This window comes from Eretmochelys imbricata, chromosome 23 (assembly GCF_965152235.1).
Source record: "Eretmochelys imbricata isolate rEreImb1 chromosome 23, rEreImb1.hap1, whole genome shotgun sequence".
NCBI lineage: Eukaryota > Metazoa > Chordata > Testudines > Cheloniidae > Eretmochelys > Eretmochelys imbricata.
In genome coordinates, this window is record NC_135594.1 from 15,363,225 (window position 1) to 15,383,179 (window position 19,955).

The window sequence follows — 19,955 nt, forward strand, 5'->3', positions numbered from 1 at the left end:
GGACCCGGGTAGTTATAGGCCTGTCGGCCCGACATTGATCCTCGGCAAGATCGTGGAGCAGCTGATACAGGACTCAATTAATGAAGGAGGGGAATGTAATTAATGCCGCACAACTTGGGTTTATGAACAATAGAGCCTGTCCAACTAATTTGGACCCTGGGACACATCAACCGGGGATCCCCGAGTGGGAGCAGAGGTGGTTTGGCCTCTGGATCTGGCCCGGGGGCGAATCCTGCACCCAGTGCTGGGGCCTGCAGCGCGAGGAGGCTGTGGCGAAAAGGCAGAGGCCGGAGAAGAGCGAGGGGGACGAGTGAAGGGTTAGAAAACCTGCTGGAGGGTGAGAGACGCCAGGAGCTCCAGCTCTGGTGCTGAGCGCAGAGATGGCTCGGGGGGGGACTCGATCCCCTGCTCTAGGGCCCTACGTGGGGAACGAATATTTCCTCCCGGGCTCCTCAAGCGGGCAGAGGAAGGTCGAACCCGACCCCCCGGCTGGACATCGGAGCGAGACAAACCCAGCTGGGAGAGGGGGCCGCCCGCTTTTAACCTGGAGGGGAATTAACCCTCGGACAAAGGCCTTGGAGGATTCTCGGGCGCTGGCCGTGTTGAAATCCAGCTTGGCCCCCGGCTACCCAGCCCCAGTACCCCACCCCAGAGGTGGCTGCATCGCCAGCCCCCCGAGGGCCTGACGGGGAAGATAATCGCTCAGTAAATCTAGTCCAGGTTCTGATCTGGGGGAGCCTGGTTCCCCTGGCTCATTAGGGGAGAGGGAGGCTGGGGGTTAATTAACACGGTCCCCCAGGTCAGTGGGTGGCTAAGCAGGTGCTTCTCATCCGGGGTAGCTGACCTGCCCTGGGGGGCTACATGTCACTGGGGGGGGGGGTGTAGTGGTGTGGCTGTGGGGGAGGGGGACCGGCCCAGCCTGGGAAAGGGAAATCTCAGGGAGTCCCATGAGCCAGCAATGAGATCGCCCTCTCCCTGCCCCCCAGCCAAGGGAATAGCAGCCCCCTGCTCCCCAGCCTGGGAAATAGACACCCCCTGTCCCCCAACTCCTCCTGAGCCTCCCAGCCTGGCAAATAGCAGCCCCCAGTTCCTCTCTGACCCCCTGGCTGGCGAATAGCTGCCCCCTGCCCCCCAGCTCCTCCCTGGCCCCCAGCGTGGCGAATAGCCACCCCTGCCCCCCAGCTCCTCTCTGCCCCCCAGCCTGGGGAATAGCAGCCCCCTGCTTGGGGAATAGCAGCCCCCTGTCCCCCAGCTCCTCCCTGCCCCCCCAGCCTGGCGAATAGCAACCCACTGCCCCCCAGCTGCTCCCTGGCCCCCAGCCTGGGGAATAGTAGCCCCCTGTCCCCCCCCAGCCCGGGGTATAAACACCCCCTCCCCCCCAGCTCCTCCCTGCCCCCCAGCCCGGGGAATAGCAGTCCCCCGCCCCCCAGCTCCCACCTTGCCCCGGTGCCAGGTCCCGGGCGGATCAGCCCAGGGCTGGGTGAGGAGGCGGGGCGGAGCCAGCCCCATGCCTAGGGGGGAGCTGCCCTCCCATTGGCTACAGCGGGGGGTGTGGGGAGTGGGAACAGGTGTGATTGGACGGGTCCCCCCCGCCCCCCAACTTATTTTGTGGGGGGGGGGACCAGGTTCCTCTGCAAAACCGGGGGGGGGCGTTGCACCCCCGCCCCTCCCCCTGCCCTACTCCGCCCCCCCCCTTCCCTCGTCAGTCCGCCCCCCCGGTGCCGGGCGGGGGAGGGGCGGAACCTTCCATCCGCCGCCGTGGCCGGGCCCGGGCCCATTACTCGGCGGCACCGGGCATGGCAGCGGCGGGGGTTCGGGCCCGGATCGGGGCCGTCGGAAGGGTGAGTCCGGCCCCTCCTCCCCCGGTGCCCCCCACTCCCGACCCGCAGCCCCCCCCCCAGCCCTGCCGGTGCCCCCCACTCCCGACCCGCAGCCCCCTCCCCCAGCCCTGCCGGTGCCGCCCACTCCCGACCCGCAGCCCCCCCCCCCAGCCCTGCCGGTGCCCCCCACTCCCGACCCGCAGCCCCCCCCCCCAGCCCTGCCGGTGCCCCCCACTCCCGACCCGCAGCCCCCCCCCCCAGCCCTGCCGGTGCCCCCCACTCCCGACCCGCAGACCCCCCCCCCCAGCCCTGCCGGTGCCCCCCACTCCCGACCCGCAGACCCCCCCCCCAGCCCTGCCGGTGCCCCCCACTCCCGACCCGCAGACCCCCCCCCCCAGCCCTGCCCGGTGCCCCCCACTCCCGACCCGCAGCCCCCCCCCCCCAGCCCTGCCGGTGCCCCCCACTCCCGACCCGCAGCCCCCCCCCCCCAGCCCTGCCGGTGCCCCCCACTCCCGACCCGCAGCCCCCCCCCCCCAGCCCTGCCGGTGCCCCCCACTCCCGACCCGCAGCCCCCCCCCCCCCAGCCCTGCCGGTGCCCCCCACTCCCGACCCGCAGCCCCCCCCCCCCAGCCCTGCCGGTGCCCCCCACTCCCGACCCGCAGCCCCCCCCCCCCAGCCCTGCCGGTGCCCCCCACTCCCGACCCGCAGCCCCCCCCCCCAGCCCTGCCGGTGCCCCCCACTCCCGACCCGCAGCCCCCCCCCCCCAGCCCTGCCGGTGCCCCCCACTCCCGACCCGCAGCCCCCCCCCCCCAGCCCTGCCGGTGCCCCCCACTCCCGACCCGCAGCCCCCCCCCCCCAGCCCTGCCGGTGCCCCCCACTCCCGACCCGCAGCCCCCCCCCCCCCAGCCCTGCCGGTGCCCCCCACTCCCGACCCGCAGCCCCCCCCCCCCAGCCCTGCCGGTGCCCCCCACTCCCGACCCGCAGCCCCCCCCCCCCAGCCCTGCCGGTGCCCCCCACTCCCGACCCGCAGCCCCCCCCCCCAGCCCTGCCGGTGCCCCCCACTCCCGACCCGCAGCCCGCAGCCCGCCCCCCACTCCCGACCCGCAGCCCCCTGCCTAGCCCGGGCCTAGGCTCCGCCGTCCCCCTCTCACCTGAGCGACTCTCTCACCTTGAACGTTTTGTTTCCGCCTCTCAAGGACCCTGCGGGGGGGGGGGCTGGCGCGATTCCTGGGGGCGGGAGAGGAGCCCGGGGGCTGGGGAGAGTGACCTGAAGTCAGGGTGACCAGACAGCAAATGTGAAAAATCGGGACGGGGGGTGGGGGTAATAGGATCCTACAGAGGAACAAGACCCTAAAGTCGGGACATCTGGTCACCCTCCCGGAACTTGCCCCATTTCCACTGGCCCGGGCTAGTCCACCCCTGGGCAGCCAGCGAGGCCGGTAGAGCCGGGGGTGGGGGGGATGCGAGCCGGGTTTAGTTCCCAGCTCGGCCACGGGCAAGTCTCTGCCATGCCTCAGTTTCCCCACTTGTACAACGGGAAGGGTGGTATAGCAGGGGCACTGGCGGGGCTGCAGGTCGGGAGTGAGGGGCACCGGCAGACCTGGGGAGGGAGCCCAGGGCTGGGCTAGCAGGGGGCTGCGGGTCAGGAGTGAGGGTAACTGGCAGGGCTGGGGAGGGGCAGGGCTGGGCTAGAAGGGGGCTGTGGGTCGGGAGTGAAGGTAACTGGCAGGGCTGGGCTAGCAGGGGGCTGCGGGTCGGGAGTGAGGGGCACTGGCAGGGCTGGGCTAGCAGGGGGCTGCTGGTCGGGAGTGAGGGTAACTGGCAGGGCTGGGGAGGGGCAGGGCTGGGCTAGCAGGGGGCTGCGGGTCGGGAGTGAGGGGCACTGGCAGGGCTGGGCTAGCAGGGGGCTGCTGGTCGGGAGTGAGGGTAACTGGCAGGGCTGGGGAGGGGCAGGGCTGGGCTAGCAGGGGGCTGTGGGTCGGGAGTGAGGGGCACTGGCAGGGCTGGGGAGGGGCAGGGCTGGGCTAGCAGGGGGCTGTGGGTCGGGAGTGAGGGTAACTGGCAGGGCTGGGGAGGGGCAGGGCTGGGCTGGCAGGGGGCTGTGGGTCGGGAGTGAGGGTAACTGGCAGGGCTGGGGAGGGGCAGGGCTGGGCTAGCAGGGGGCTGTGGGTTGGGAGTGAGGGGCACTGGCAGGGCTGGGGAGGGGCAGGGCTGGGCTAGCAGGGGGCTGTGGGTTGGGAGTGAGGGTAACTGGCAGGGCTGGGGAGGGGCAGGGCTGGGCTAGCAGGGGGCTGTGGGTCGGGAGTGAGGGGCACTGGCAGGGCTGGGCTAGCAGGGGGCTGTGGGTCGGGAGTGAGGGTAACTGGCAGGGCTGGGGAGGGGCAGGGCTGGGCTAGCAGGGGGCTGTGGGTCGGGAGTGAGGGGCACCAGAACCTCCCAATGCACCGGCCTTGAGTCGGGGGTGCAGTGATTGGACGCTCTGGTGATACCCCCCCTTTCAGAGCATAGTTGGGCGAATGTGGGTTTCCTCGTGCCCCAGTTCCCCAGCAGAACCGGGCCCCGGGCTGGCTGAGCTGGGCTGCAGGGCTCGTTCAGGCCGTGGGCGTGCGGGCCGCTAACGAGGCCGGCCGCGGTCACGTGGCAAAGGGGTGAACAGGGCCGCACGCTCAGGCTCCAGAGCTGGACTCTCTGCCTGGGGAAGGTCAGGAGGGAACCGGGAACCGGGTCGTCCCCAAAAGGGGCCACTAGGGGGCGCTGCTTGTAATGGCTGGCTGTGCGGCTGGATGGGCCCCTTGGTCTGAGCTAATAAGGCAGCCCCTGAGTGTTTCAGCGGGGGGCCCCCTGTGCTCGCCCCTCGCCCCCCAGCCCTGCCGGTGCCCCTCACTCCCGACCCGGGAGTGGCTCCCCGGCACCCGGATGATTTGTTGCCTAGCTGCCCCTGAGCGGGGCTGAGCCCTTCCCGCTCATCTCACGTGTGGCTGGGCTGGTTTGCCAGCCCCAGTGCTGGCTGGGGGTGGGGGGCAGGGGCTGGGTGTGTCGGCGGCTCCGGGCTGCGCTGTCCTGGCTGCCCCATGGAGACGCGCTGGGGGCTGGCACGGAGCCAGGCCCCCGGGGGCCTGGTGGCGCCTCTGGTACCTGGCAGGAGCGGCCAAGGGCACAGAAATATCGTCCTCCCCCAGGGCATGCTGGGAAAGTGTCTGTGGGGGGGGTGTAAGCTGGTGCACCTAAGCTCCAGGGCAGGGCGTGGTTGTAGGGGGTGGGGGGCGGTGCCCCATAGCACTAGGCAGGGGTGCAGCTGGGTGGGGGGGCAGGGAGGGTGGCGCCCCCTAGCACCTGGCTGGGGGGAGGGTCTTTGTCTAGCTCAGGGAGGCCCCCCCAGCCCTGCATTCCAGGTCCTGCTTTGTCTGCAACTCCCTGCCTGGGCCCCAGCCTATCCCTTCCCTTCCCGGAGCTGGGGAGAGAACCCAGGAGTCCTGGCTCCCAGCCCCCCCCCCCCCCCGCTCTAATCACTAGACCCCACTCCCCTTTCAGAGCTGGGGAGAGAACCCAGGAGTGCTCCCAGCCCCCCCCCCAATCACTAGACCCCACTCCCCTTCCAGAGCTGGGGAGAGAACCCAGGAGTCCTGGCTCCCAGCCCCCCACCCCGCTCTAATCACTAGACCTCACTCCCCTCCCAGAGCTGGGGAGAGAACCCAGGAATCCTGGCTCCCAGCCCCCCCCTCCCCGCTCTAATCACTAGACCCCACTCCCCTTCCAGAGCTGGGGAGAGAACCCAGGAGTCCTGGCTCCCAGCCCCCCACCCCGCTCTAATCACTAGACCTCACTCCCCTCCCAGAGCTGGGGAGAGAACCCAGGAATCCTGGCTCCCAGCCCCCCCCTCCCCGCTCTAATCACTAGACCCCACTCCCCTTCCAGAGCTGGGGAGAGAACCCAGGAGTGCTCCCAGCCCCCCCCCGCTCTAATCACTAGACCTCACTCCCCTCCCAGAGCTGGGGAGAGAACCCAGGAGTCCTGGCTCCCAGCCCCCCCCCCCCCCCGCTCTAATCACTAGACCCCACTGCCCTTCCAGAGCTGGGGAGAGAACCCAGGAGTCCTGGCTCCCAGCCCCCCCCCCCCCCAAGTTTTTATCCCTTTCTTCCCCTTTCTCTCCACCTTGCATGGAAATAAACTAACCCCCCCCCCCCGCCTGTATTCCCACATCCCTCCCCAGTCCCCATGTTCCACTCCCACTACTGACAACCCCCCCTCCCACCCCACGCCGTGAACCCAGCTGTCCAGGGCTGGGGGTGCGGGGCAGAATTTACTACTTTATTGTGAGCCCACATGTTGGGGGGGCTGACTGAGCATGGGGGGAGCATGTGGTGGAGGGGGTGTTGGCTGCAAACCCCTCTGTGTGGGGAGGGAATTGACCAGTTTACCGTAAATGCTGCAGTAGGGGTTTGCGGGGTGGGTTGCGAACCCAGGAGTCCGGTGGGGGGAGGGATTTACCATGAGCCCACACACTGGAGGTTCTTGGGGGGCCGGCCGCGAACCCAGGAGTCCGGGGCGGAATCTACCAGGAACCCACGCCTGTGATTTGGGGGTGGGGGCACTGACACTGAACCCTGGCCTCCAGGGCTGCGGGGAAGGAACTTACCGGGGACCCAGGCGTCCGGCTGGCTTGCACCCCGGCATGCTGTGGGGGGGGGGAGCGAAGGCCCCGGGCTCTCTGCTGTGTGGCCCCCGGCTCCGTGTCTCCTGCCTGGAGACCAGCATGGCTCCGTGGGGAGCGAAGTCCAGTTGGGCGGGGTGGGGTGGGGTGGGGGAAACGCGGAGGGGAGGGGGACGGATGCGGCTGATCCTGCTGGTGGGGGCAGGTTCCCACGCCCAGCACTGCCAACTGAATCCCCAGTGAGGGGCCCTTTCTGGGGGAGCCTGGCCTGGTGCCCATAGTGCCCCCTGCCTGGGGGAGGGGTCCTTCCTTGGGGACCTTGTGGGGCGCCCCTGGGGTGGGGCCCTGGCCCCACCCCACCACGGAGCCAGGTTACACATTAACCCTGTGTTTGCTCAGATGGCATGAAACAGGGTCCGAGAGTGATGGGGGTGGCGGGGGGCCCAGCAGGGGGCGCTCTCTGCAGCAGGGAAGGCTGGCCCCGTGCCCGCGCTAGGGGGCGCTCTCCAGCCTGCACCCCTGTAAATGGGGGCTCCCTGGGCCCCTGCCCCCCCCCACGCCCCCAGCCACTCCTCCCTCTGTCCTGCAGGTTTTGCCGGGTCGATTCTGTGCTGCCCTGGACCGGCTGCTGCCCCTCGGCCCCCGGAGACCCATCAGCACCTTCTTCAAGGTTAGTGCCAACGCGGACGCCTGGGTTCTCTGCCTGGCGCGGGGAGGGCAGGGGAGGAGGGTCTAATGGTTAGAGTGGGGCGGTGGGGGCTGGGAATTTGGATGCCTAGGTTCTCTGTCGGGGGTGGGGGGATGGTACAGAGGTTAGAGCAGGGGGCTGGGAGCCAGGACTCCTGGGTTCTCTCCCCGGCTCTGGGAGGGGAGTAGGGTCTAGTGGTTAGAGCCGGGAGCCAGGATGCCTGGGTTCTTTTCCAGGCCTCGGACCTGCAGGTGGAGTTGACCAATGAGCCGAAGCCCAAGCCGGAGGCGGGACAGCTGCAGTTCGGGAAGCATTTCACCGACCACATGCTCACGGTGGAGTGGGACCGGGACCGGGGCTGGGGCCAGCCCCACATCAAACCCTTCCAGAACCTGAGCCTGCACCCGGCCTCTTCCGCCCTGCACTACGCTGTGGAGGTGAGTCGGGGCGCCCTACTCCCAGCCCCTGCTACCCCAGAGGGCGGCGTCCCAGCTCAGGCAAGGGGGCCCTGGATAATCAGCCCCCGACCCCCAGCGTCCCAGCCGGGTGAGGGGTGCCCAGACCCTCCCCCACCCCGGAGCCAGCCGCGTCCCAGCCGGGTGAGGGGTTCCCAGACCCTCCCCCACCCCGGAGCCAGCCGCGTCCCAGCCCGGTGAGGGGTGCCCAGATACCTCCCCCACCCCCAGAGCCAGCCGCATCCCAGCCCGGGCGAGGGGGCCCCAGATACCTTCCCCACCCCCAGAGCCAGCTGCGTCCCAGCCGGGTGAGGGGTTCCCAGACCCTCCCCCACCCCCAGAGCCAGCCGCGTCCCAGCCGGGTGAGGGGTGCCCAGACCCTCCCCCACCCCGGAGCCAGCCGCGTCCCAGCCCGGTGAAGGGTGCCCAGATACCTCCCCCACCCCCAGAGCCAGCCGCGTCCCAGCCCGGGCGAGGGGGCCCCAGATACCTCCCCCACCCCCAGAGCCAGCCGCATCCCAGCCCGGGCGAGGGGGCCCCAGATACCTCCCCCACCCCCAGAGCCAGCCGCGTCCCAGCCCGGGCGAGGGGGCCCCAGATACCTCCCCCACCCCCAGAGCCAGCCGCGTCCCAGCCCGGGCGAGGGGGCCCCAGATACCTCCCCCACCCCCAGAGCCAGCCGCGTCCCAGCCCGGGCGAGGGGGCCCCAGATACCTTCCCCACCCCCAGAGCCAGCTGCGTCCCAGCCCGGGCGAGGGGGCCCCAGACCCTGCCCCAGAGGGGCCGCGTCCCAGCCCCCGGCTGACGGTGCTGGCTCTCCCCAGCTCTTCGAGGGGATGAAGGCTTTCCGGGGCCAGGATCAGCGAGTCCGTCTCTTCCGCCCGCTGATGAACATGGAGCGTATGTGCCGCTCGGCCGCCCGGGCCAGCCTGCCGGTGAGTGACCCCCCCTCCCCAGGCCTCCTGCATGGGGCCCTCGCTGACCAGGCCCCTGGCCACCGGTTATCCCCCCCATGCTGCTTGGGTGAACTTCAAGGGGGCTGAGAGCCAGGACTCCTGGGTTCTCTTTTTGGAAGGGAGTGGGGTCTAGTGGTTACCGCTGCGGGGGCGGGGTTGGGAGCCAGGACGCCTGGGTTCTCTGTCAGGCTCTGGGAAGGGAGTGGGGTCTAGTGGTTAGAGCCGGGGGGGTGGGGGGTTGGGAGCCAGGACTCCTGGGCTCCCTCTGTGGCTTCGGGAGGGGAGTGGGGTCTAGTGGTTACAGCTGAGGGGGGGAGGGGTTGGGAGCCAGGACTCCTGGGTTCTGTCTTGGCCCTGGGGGCTGCCCCCTCTCTCCAGCACTGCCCTCTCTCCCTCAGCCCTTCGACCAGCTGCAGCTCCTGGACTGCATCCGCCGGCTCGTGGCCCTCGACCAGGACTGGGTGCCGCACTCGGACAGCGCCAGTCTCTACATCCGCCCAACCTTCATTGGCACCGAGGTGCGGAGCCCCGAGGGGCGCCCCGACTTCCGCCATCCCCACGGGACACATCCCGCCTGCCTCCGACCTTGCGGCATCCGGGCCCCCAGATCTGTCTCCTGCCTGCGCCCCCCCAGTCCCCCAGATGTGTCTCCCGCCTCTGTCCCCAGATCTGTCTCCCACCTGCATCCCCCTAATCTGCTCCTTCCCCTGCACCCCGACTCTGGGCTCCCCTGGCTTCTTGCTCCTCAACCTTTTGAAGCCCCCCCCCCCCACTGCTGCAGGGGCTCTGGTGTGGGGTGCGGCCATGGGGTGCGGGGTTCTGACACTTTATTCCGCCCCCCCGCAGCCATCGCTGGGGGTGTCCCGTCCCGGCCACGCCCTCCTCTTCGTCATCCTGTCTCCAGTGGGGGCCTACTTCGCCACCGGCCCCATGGGCGCCGTGGGCCTGCTGGCCGAGCCACGCTACGTCCGCGCCTGGCTGGGGGGCGTCGGCGACTACAAGATGGGGGGGTGAGTATGAGCTTCCAGGCCCCAGCCTGCCGCTGGGGGGTGGTGCCCTCCGGACCCCAGCCATGCCCCCCTCCACCCCACCAGCCACTAGGCAGTGCTGTCCCCTGCCCCCAGTTGTGTCCCCTCTCCCCCCTGCCAGCCGCTAGGGGGTGCTGTCCCCTGTCCCCGACCTTGTCCCCCTTGTCATGGAGTCCCCGGGCGATGCTCTGGATCTGCTCCCCATGAAGCCAGGCAGGACTCTGGGGAAGTCTCCTCTCTGGGAGCAGCCTGTCTGCAGGACACACAGCTCCCCCGGCTCCACCTTCCTGGTCTGACCTCGGAGCATTCAGCCTCCTCTGCCCCTCCAGGCACTTCCCCCAGCGAGTCCGCTCAGGCGGGGTTCTGGGGAAGCCAGAGGGTCCTGCCCCCCGACTCCGCAGTCAGACGTGACTCTCAGCCAGCCAGTAAAGCAGAAGGTTTATTAGACGACAGGAACATGGTCTAACACAGAGCTTGTAGGTGCAGAGAACAGGACCCCTCAGGTGGGTCCATTTTGGGGGGCAGGGAGCCAGACAACCCCGTCTGCCCTTCACTCCATGTCCCCAGCCAGCCCCAAACTGAAACCCCCTCCAGCCCCTCCTCCTCTAGGCTTTGTCCCTTTCCCCAGGAGGTCACCTGATCCCTTTGTTCTCCAACCCTTTAGCTCTCACCTTCCGGGGGGAAGGGACAGGCCATCAGTGGCCAGGAAACAAGGTTTTGGCCATTCTCTGTGTCCAGACCCCTGCACACACCTGCCCTCTAGGGCTCTGCAATGATCATACACCCTTACCCCACCCCCTGGAGACTTAAGAACTGCCTAGGGGAAACTGAGGCACCCCCACACTATTCAGAGGAACCATTAAGAACAGTCCTACTTTGTCACATCTCTCCCTCCTTCGAGATCGAACTGAGCGGGGTCACTTTAGCCGGTGACCTGGGGAAGTTCGAAGCCACAAGCGTTCCCATGGATGCCCCAGCACCTCTCCCATTCCTTGGTAGGAGTTACACCAGGCCCTTCCAGTTTCACGCCCTCCCTTAGGTCGGGGGTGGTCGATTGCACTCGCAGGCCGCATGTGGGAAGGTTTATGCGGCCCGTGCCCTTTGGCCACCCCAAAACCCCAGGGGGTCAAACTGGGATTGGGTTTTCTCCCCAACAAGCTGGCCAAACACAGCCACCTGGTTATAGGACTATTTAACTTTCTTAACTGCTTTCACTCCATCTGAGACCTTCTCAAAGCTATCGACACTGGGTCTTTCAACAGGAAAGTCAGTGGATCCATTCACAGCAGAAAATTTCTGGCTGCTAGGAACTGAAACTTTCTTGATTAAATCACTTTCACACCCTTCAGTTGCAATAAACTGCTTGCAAAGACTCCCTGAGGATTCCTTTCCCTAGGGGCTTTTCTATGCAACAATTCACCCCTCCCAGAAATTCTGCTCTTACCCTCTTCACCGAGGGCTTGCTCTAGAGGAACACTTTCCTGAGCAACAACAGACTCTTTCTGGGTCTCCCTTACATCCAGAATCACCTCTGGCCCATCCGGTGGATTCCTACACAATCCCCTTTCAGGCAAACTGACAGACTTCCTAGAGAAAATGTCAGAAGCCTTCTCCTTCCCTTCTCCACACACAAGTTCAGGAATCTTTTCCTTCTTGCTACAGGTTTCCACACCCTCAGTAGGTAACACAATCACATCACCTTCATGCTCTCCTTGTGCCCTGGCTAGGATCTCACTCTGATCAGACAGAGTTGCTGCACCCTTTCCCAACAACACACTAGCAACAGGCAAAATACAAGCACCAAAATTGTCTGGACTCTGGGATTTTACATAGACCCTAACTGGATGTGACCTAGTTACAGCGCCATTCTCCCGAGCAGACACAAACTTAGGGCCCTTCCCTTCCTGGGCTTTAGTTGAATCCAGAACCAGCTCTGAGACAACTGCACGACCCTCAACCACCACAGGCTGCAAGGCCCCTTCTGTCTGCTCCACAGACAAAGAAGAGCCGGACACACTTTCTCCTTTCCCAGACACCCAGCTTGGGATCTCATTCCCCTTGTCCCAGCACACAAGGCTGGTCACAGTCAACTGCTTGGAGATCAGGGTAGCTCCCTCCATGGGCAAGTCAATACCCCTGACAGACACGAGCACGTTTCCTTCCCTGTCCCAATTCTCCACCCAGCTAACAGGTAAGGTCCAGGGACACTCATCTTCCACTCTCCTCGCCTTCCCACCCTGCTGACTAGACACAGCCATCAGCTCACAAGGCTGCCTAGGCTCATCCAGACTGTCCTTACCAAGCACCTTGCCACTCCCCACAGATCCCCTGCCCTGCCTGTGTCTCCCCCCACTCAGCTGGGGTCTCAGCTCCCACTGTGCTCAGCGCTGCCCTTGCTGTCCCAGTGGGGGTAGGCAGCGAGCTCCCTGCTTTCCTCACTGCATCAGAGCCAGCCTGAGCCCCCCGCTCCGGTGGGTGTGCAAGGGGGCAGGGAGCATCTCTCTGTCCCACCCAGCCCAAGTGGTCTAGTTACAGGCAGGCAGGTAGCCTGAGCCTAGCAGCTCCTCCCAGCTGCCAGCCAGGTCATCTGCATTTTCACTGACCATTTCCCTCTCCACCGATTGGTTCCCTGGATTCAAATTCAAACCCTTGGCCATTACAGGAGCAGGGCCTGGATCCTGTCCCAAAGAGACACAGTCACCCCACAACAGGGTCTCGCAGCTGATATCCCGGAGAACCCCAACGTCCAGCCAGCCCCACCCCTCCTGGGTCTGCACAGAGATCTGGGCCATAGGCAGGGCGAGGGGCTTCGTCCCTGGGACCCTCACCCAGCTCACACGGCCCCTCAGCCTCGGAGGCTGCACCACCCGGGGCCTGACACCAGTTCTCTCTGTCCCCGGATCTCGCCACCCCAGGAATGTCTCCCCATTGACCATCACCTTCCGCTCCCACTGGGGGTCTGAGGGGCCCAAGTCCAGGAGACTCCACACAGACATATAGGTTGGGGTCAGGAGTGGGAGCCTGTCCACCACCCCACCCATCTGGCTGACGGAGTCTGTGGCCTTGGGACCCAGCAAGGGAGCTAGACACTGAGGCTTTTCTGCAGGGTCCCCCTGGTTCAAATCACCAGCCTGCTCAAAGGCAGTGAGGTGGGCATCCACATCCCCCACTCCTTAACCAGGGGCAGCAATTTAGTCTCGAGGTTCCCTGCGGAACTGGCCCCCCAGGGTCTATCCCCACTCACCCCGGGGAGGTCTCCTAGGCCTCTCCGCTCCCCCACCGCCAGTTCATGCTGCTGCTGCTTCTGCAGCTCTTTCTCGGGCTCTCGCTGTCTCTCGCAGTCCTCTTGCTCTCTTGAACTCAGCTCCAATCCCGACCGTCTCCAATCCCCCGATGGGGAACCTGATCGTGAAGACCCTCGTCTGGTCGGGGACAGGAGTCTTGGGGATGCCTGGCTCCCACTCCAGCTGCTCCCAGATCCTGCTATAGCCCCATTTGGGGTCAGGAATCTGTTCCTTAGAGTGATCATCCTCCTCCAGCTGCACGATGAATTGTGCTTTGGTGAACTTTCCACAATGCTCAACCCTCTCTTTCTGCACAGGGTTACAATGTCCTTCTTAAGGAGACGGTGACAGGCCGTCACTCCGCTCTTCCCAAGTTGTTGTGGACTCACAGGCCTGTGTGCTCTCAGCTCCCCACAGTTTCCAGGGAGAACCCCTCGTGTGCCAGCCCTTCTCGAGGTCACCACCTCTCTCCCAGGGTCGAGCGGCAGACTCCTCCGCCCCTGGGACCGCTCGCTGCAATCCCCAGGGGGACCCTGTTACTGCAAAAGTCCTTCTCTCTCCCAGGGCCAAGCCGCAGGCTCCTCTGCCCCTGAGACTGCTCACCGCAGTCCCCTGGGAGACCCCATTACTGCACAGTCCTTCTCGCTGGTCACACACTCCCAGGGTTTAACTGCCCCCTGAAACCGTCTCTCTCTGAATCCTCAGCATGCCTCTTCCTCGTCAGTCCCCCTTCGTTTTACTGCTCCCCCGTCACTTACTGCAGGAAGTGCCATCCGTGGGGTGCAGTACATCCCACCCCTGACACCAGTTGTCACGGAGTCCCTGGGCGATGCTCTGGATCTGCTCCCCATGAAGCCAGGCAGGACTCTGGGGAAGTCTCCTTTCTGTGAGCAGCCTGTCTGCAGGACACACAGCTCACACGGCTTCCACCTTCCTGGTCTGACCTCGGAGCATTCAGCCTCCTCTGCCCCTCCATGCGCTTCCCACAGCGAGTCCGCTCAGGCGGGCTCCTGGGGAAGCCAGAGGGTCCTGCCCCCCGACTCCGCAGTCAGACGTGACTCTCAGCCAGCCAGTAAAACAGAAGGTTTATTAGACGACAGGAACATGGTCTAACACAGAGCTCGTAGGTGCAGAGAACAGGACCCCTCAGCTGGGTCCATTTTGGGGGGCAGGGAGCCAGACAACCACGTCTGCCCTTCACTCCATGTCCCAGCCAGCCCCAAACTGAAACTCCCCCCAGCCCCTCCTCCTCTGGGCTTTGTCCCTTTCCCGGGCCAGGAGGTCACCGGATTCCTTTGTTCTCCAACCCTTTAGCTCTCACCTCCCAGGGGGGAAGGGCCCAGGCCATCAATGGCCAGGAAACAGGGTGTTGCCATTCTCTGTGTCCAGCCCCCTGCACACACCTGCCCTCTAGGGCTCTGCAGTGATCATACACCCTTACCCCACCCCCTAGAGACTTAAGAACTGCCTAGGGGAAACTGAGGCACCCCCACACTATTCAGAGGAAACATTAAGGACAGTCCCATTTCGTCACACCCCTGTCGCCCGCCAGTCACTAGGGGGCACTGCCCTCCCCTCCCCCGCCGTGCCCCACTCTCTGAGGGTGCTGCCCTCTGCGTCTGCAGGAACTATGCCCCCACCATCCTGGTGCAGGACGAGGCGGTGCGGGCCGGGTGCCAGCAGGCCCTGTGGCTCTATGGGGACGATCACCAGATCACCGAGGTCGGCACCATGAACATCTTCCTCTTCTGGACAGACCCACAGGGCGGTGAGAGCCGGAGCCTCCTGCCACAGGCGAGGGGGGTCCCCCTGTACCCCTTCCCCGTCCCAGGGGGGTCCCCCATCCCCAACTCCTGTGCCTCGTCCCGGGGGGTCCCCCTATACCCATCCCCTGCATCCTGCCCCTCCCATGTCCCCTCCCAGGGGTGTCCCCATATACCCATGCCCTGCCCTACAGGGATCCTTGAGTGCCCCCCTCCCCACCCTGTGCCAGGGCAGTTCCCCCTATACCCTTTCCCCGCCCCCCATCCCAGGGGGATCCCCAAGTGCCCCGCCCCTGCGCCCTGTCTCGGAGGGGCTGTCTCTCGGTGGTGCCCCAGGAGGGCTCCCAAGATCCCTGCCCCCCTGCCCCATCCCAGGAGGATCCCCCTATACCCATCCCCTGCCCCACAGAGATCCCTGAATGCTCAGAGGGGCTGCATCCCAGCACCGGGCTGGGAGGTCCCTGTATACCCAGCCCCCGCCCCACCCCAGGGCCAGGCTGGGGGGGTGTGACGGGATTTTTCTTTTCCAGACCTGGAGCTGGTGACCCCCCCATTGAACGGCATCATTCTGCCCGGGGTGACCCGGCAGAGCCTGCTGGACTTAGGGCGCAAGTGGGTGAGTGGGGGGGGCAGATCCGGGCTGGGGGGGAGCCTCTCTTTTCTCCCCCCCTCTCGCTCCCAGACTGGCGATGGGGCCTGGGAGGCGATCGAAGGGGGGCCCGCGTGAGCTCTGCCCCAGCAATTCCCGGGGGGGCCGGTCTCTAGCCACTGTGTTGGGTTGGCGGGGGGCAGAGGAGGTGGAAGCTGGGAAGCTCTGAGGGGCTGGTTTGCGGCCAAGGTGGGCCTGGGAGGGGCTCAGTGGCCCCTAAAGGGGAGTCGCCAGCTCAGGGGCTGGAGCAGAGTAGGGGGGGCGGCTGGGGAACCCTCACTTGGGCAAACCCCTGCCAGGGCTGGGGTAGGGGTTGGGGGCCCCAGCTGACCTCTCAGGCACCTTCAGCTTGGGTGGGGTTTAATTCTGCCCCCCGCCCCCCTGGGGTGAGCTGGTCAGTTTGCTCCTTGGGGTGACCCCCCCCAGCACAGGACCCCAGCTCCCCAGGCTGGGGGGAGCCCCACGTCATGGGGTCCCCGGGCGATGCTCTGGATCTGCTCCCCATGAAGCCAGGCAGGACTCTGGGGAGTCTCCTCTCTGGGAGCAGATTGCCTGCGGGGCAAACAGCTCCCCCGGCTTCCACCTTCCTGGGGCTGACCCCGGAGCCTCCAGCCTCCTCTGCCCCTTCAGGAGCTTCCCCCAGCGAGTCCGCCCAGGCGGGGTCCTGGGGAAGCCAGAGGATCCTGCCCCCCGACTCCGCAGTCAGACGTGACTCTCAGCCGGCCAGTAAAACAGAGGTTTATTAGACAACGGGAACATGGTCTAACACAGAACTTGTAGGTGCAGAGAATCGGACCCCTCAGCTGGGTCAGTTTTGGGGGGCAGTTAGCCAGACAACCCCGTCTGCCCTTCACTCCATGTCTCCAGCCAGCCCCAAACTAAAACTCCCTCCGGCCCCCTTCCCTCCTCTGGGCTTTGTCCCTTTCCCGGGCCAGGAGGTCACCTGATTCCTTTGTTCTCCAGCCCTTTAGCTCTCACCTTGCAGGGGGGAAGGGCCCAGGCCATCAGTGGCCAGGAAACAGGGTGTTGGCCAGTCTCTGTGTCCAGACCCCTGCACACACCTGCCCTCTAGGGCTCTGCAAGGATCATACACCCTTACTCCATCACCTAGATACTTAAGAACTGCCTAGGGGAAACTGAGGCACCCCCACACTATTCAGAGAAAACATTAAGAACAGTCCCACTTCGTCACAGCCCCATCTCCCCAGCCTGGCACCAGGGGGTGCTGCCTTCATCCCCCTGACTCTCCCCTCCTGCACAGGGTGAGTTCAAGGTGTCGGAGCGCAGCATCACCATGGCCGACCTCATCCGGGGGCTGCAGGAGAAGCGGGTCCGGGAGGTGTTCGGCTCGGGCACGGCCTGCGTCGTCTCGCCCGTGAGCCACATCCTGTACCAGGGCAAGGTGAGATGCCGGGGTGATGGGCCCGCCGGCCGAGCTGGGTGTGTCGGGGGGAGAGGGCAGGGGGAACCGGGCTTGATGGGGGGAGCCGGATCCGATGGGGGCTGGAGGGGGGAACTGGGCTTGATGGGGGGAGCTGGATCCGATGGGGGCTGGAGGGGGGGGACCGGGCTTGATGGGGGGAGCCGGATCCGATGGGGGCTGGAGGGGGGGACCGGGCTTGATGGGGGGGAGCCGGATCCGATCGGGTCTCGTCTCCTTCCAGACCTATCCCGTCCCCACCATGGAAAACGGCCCCGAGCTGGCCAAGCGGTTCTGGAAGGAGCTGACGGACATCCAGGTACTGGCCCGCTGGGGGGCTGGGGTTAGTGCAGGGCGGTGGGGGGCGGTGGGGAGGGGGTCAGAGCCCCAGGGATGGCGTTTCAGGTGTATGGAAAAGATCTGGCCCCAGGACAGGGACTGGCTGGTGGGGTGGGGAATGGGGCGCGGGCCTGTCCCCCTAGGGGGCGCCGGCTCCCACCCGGCCCAGGGCAGGGACTGGCTGGCTCAGCCCGGTTCCAAGGGGCCGGTTCCCACCCCCACCCCACGCGGGCTGTGGAAGGGGTGTCTGTGCCGAGCTCCCACCCATTGTGACCCCCCCCCCCCCGTCTCTGTCTGTCTCCTTGCAGTACGGCCGTGTGCCCAGCGACTGGGTGCTGCCCGTCTGAGCCGGACCGGACCTCGCCCCCCTATTGATAACGGGGGGGGGGGCTTTGGTTTTTAACACTCCCCCAGAGCGACCCCCCAGCTGCCCCCCGTGCTCCCCCCCCATGACTGAGACAGATCCCTGGAGCAGAACCAAACTTGCCCCACCCCTGGGATCCCCCCCTGCCCAGTGCCCCCGTCCCCTCCCACCCTGGGGCCGGTCAGATCGGGACTGGGCCAACCCCCCTCCCCCCCCCCACACCAGCATAGCTGGGCCAGTGCAAGACCTGCTGGGTAATCCCGGGAGCAGTGCATTGTGGGAGACCGGATTGACCAGTTGAAATGCCTTCTGGGTAAACGATCCTGTCCTGCAATTTCTACCCCCCCCCCCCCCCCCGCCCGGCGCCAGCAGCTGGAGGGTGTGCTGAGACCGCCCGAGGTAGCCCGCCTCCGCTGGGCCTGTTCTGGGCTCCCCCAGGCTCTCAGGCCAGTCTGTGTCCCCGGGGCCAGGCCCACGGGCCCCCCGTTGCTGCCTGCAGGGGGTCGAAATGCCCGGCGCTGACCCAAAAAGCTTTTCTATTAAACTAAATGAAACCAACCCACTGGGTCCAGAGTCTGTGTCGGGGGATGGGGGACAGCGGGTGCTACAGGATCCCCCCCGCCCCCCCACCGAGATCAGGGCCCCCTGGCGCCGGGCGCTGCACAGATCCCCCCCGACTGAGATCAGGGCCCCCTGGCGCCGGGCGCTGCACAGATCCCCCCCGACTGAGATCAGGGCCCCCTGGCGCCGGGCGCTGCACAGATCCCCCCCGACTGAGATCAGGGCCCCCTGGCGCCGGGCGCTGCACAGATCCCTCCCGACTGAGATCAGGGCCCCCTGGCGCCGGGCGCTGCACAGATCCCCCCTCCGCCCCCCGACTGAGATCAGGGCCCCCTGGCGCCGGGCGCTGCACAGATCCCCCCCGACTGAGATCAGGGCCCCCTGGCGCCGGGTGCTGCACAGATCCCCCCCCGACTGAGATCAGGGCCCCCTGGCGCCGGGCGCTGCACAGATCCCCCCTCCGCCCCCCGACTGAGATCAGGGCCCCCTGGCGCCGGGCGCTGCACAGATCCCCCCCGACTGAGATCAGGGCCCCCTGGCGCCGGGTGCTGCACAGATCCCCCCCCGACTGAGATCAGGGCCCCCTGGCGCCGGGCGCTGCACAGATCCCCCACCCCCCGACCGAGATCAGGGCCCCGTGGCGCCGGGCGCTGCACAGATCCCCCCCCCCGCCCCCCAACTGAGATCAGGGCCCCGTGGCGCCGGGCGCTGCATGGGAATCGTGATCATAGGGCAGGAGGGGTTAGAGAGGAACTGGGCTGAAGGAAGGGATTGAGGGGGGAGTTGGGGGTTGGAGGGGGAGAGGAGCTGGCCTATAGCTCAGTGGGGGGGCGGGCATTGCCCCATTCCCCTCCTCCCCCAGCATTGCTCAGCCCCTGTGGCCCAGGGCCCAGCTCTCCTGTGGGGCCCGGGGGTCTGGCTGATGCCCTATGAGCTGAGCGGTGCTGGCCCAGCGGATCTCACCCCTGCGACATCTGGGCTACGTCAGGGCCGGGCTGGGCCGAGCCGAGCTGGGAGGTCTTATAGCCGCAGGCTAGGGGGAGCTGTGTAAACACCAAGCCAGAAGAAAAGGGACTGGCCCAGCCAGAGCCCCAGGACCCCAAACAGCCCCCGGCGGGGAGGGGGGGAGGGATGGACACAGAGCCTTTCCCCTCTAGGGGGGTCCCACCCACCCCCAGGGCAGGGACTGGCTGGCTCAGGGGGGCTGGGAATGGGGCCCGGGGCCTTTCCCCTCTAGGGGGGTCCCATCCGGCCCAAGGGCAGGGACTGGCTGGCTCAGGGGGGTGGGGAATGGGGCCTTTCCTCTCTCCCCATGGTGGCTGAGCTGGTGGGGTCCTCTCTTCTGATGGAGCCCCCTACTTCCCGATCTGCCACCGCCCCCCTCACTGGGGCCGCCTTCCCTTCACCGCTCCTGGCCTCCCTCCTCCAGCTTTTCTTTTGTCTTGTCCTTTTCTTTTGTTTCTTGGGGCCGGGATCCTCCCCTGCCCCTCGCTTTTGCTCATTCAGCTTTCAAGTGCCTCTTTCTTTCGTGGTTTTCTCTTTCTGTGTCTCTCTCACGGAGTCCCGGGGCGATGCTCTGGACCTGCTCCCCATGAAGCCAGGCAGGACTCTGGGGGAATCTCCTCTCTGGGAGCAGCCTGTCTGCAGGACACACAGCTCCCCCGGCTCCACCTTCCTGGGTCTGACCCCAGAGCCTCCAGCCTCCCCTGTCCCTCCGGGCGCGTCCCCCAGCGAGTCCACTCAGGCGGGGTCCTGGGGAAGCCAGAGGGTCCTGCCCCCAAACTCCGCAGTCAGACGTGACTCTCAGCCAGCCAGTAAAACAGAAGGTTTATTAGACGACAGGAACATGGTCTAACACAGAGCTTGTAGGTGCAGAGAACCGGACCCCTCAGCCGGGTCCATTTTGGGGGGCAGGGAGCCAGACAACCCCGTCTGCCCTTCACTCCATGTCTCCAGCCAGCCCCAAACTGACTCTCT

General features: G+C 66.5%; 1 protein-coding gene across 1 annotated transcript; it reads left to right on the top strand.

Moving 5' to 3' along the window:
- Nucleotides 1-1,730: 1,730 nt before the first annotated feature.
- On the top strand, nt 1,731-17,966 carry BCAT2 (branched chain amino acid transaminase 2). Its single transcript, XM_077840163.1, has 11 exons — nt 1,731-1,841; nt 7,061-7,141; nt 7,396-7,596; nt 8,439-8,549; nt 8,969-9,088; nt 9,417-9,580; nt 14,508-14,650; nt 15,176-15,261; nt 16,556-16,696; nt 16,959-17,033; nt 17,362-17,966. Exons 1-11 carry the CDS (start codon nt 1,797-1,799, stop codon nt 17,398-17,400), a joined length of 1,206 nt encoding a protein of 401 aa, XP_077696289.1. The 5' UTR covers nt 1,731-1,796; the 3' UTR covers nt 17,401-17,966.
- Nucleotides 17,967-19,955: the final 1,989 nt, after the last annotated feature.

Excerpts from the sequence above, each read along its gene's own strand:
- BCAT2 (XM_077840163.1), top strand. The coding sequence starts at position 1,797 with ATGGCAGCGGCGGGGGTTCGGGCCCGGATCGGGGCCGTCGGAAGG. Across the intron at positions 9,089-9,416 it reads CAACCTTCATTGGCACCGAG|CCATCGCTGGGGGTGTCCCG; the intron begins GTGCGGAGCCCC and ends GCCCCCCCGCAG. Across the intron at positions 14,651-15,175 it reads CTGGACAGACCCACAGGGCG|ACCTGGAGCTGGTGACCCCC; the intron begins GTGAGAGCCGGA and ends TTTCTTTTCCAG.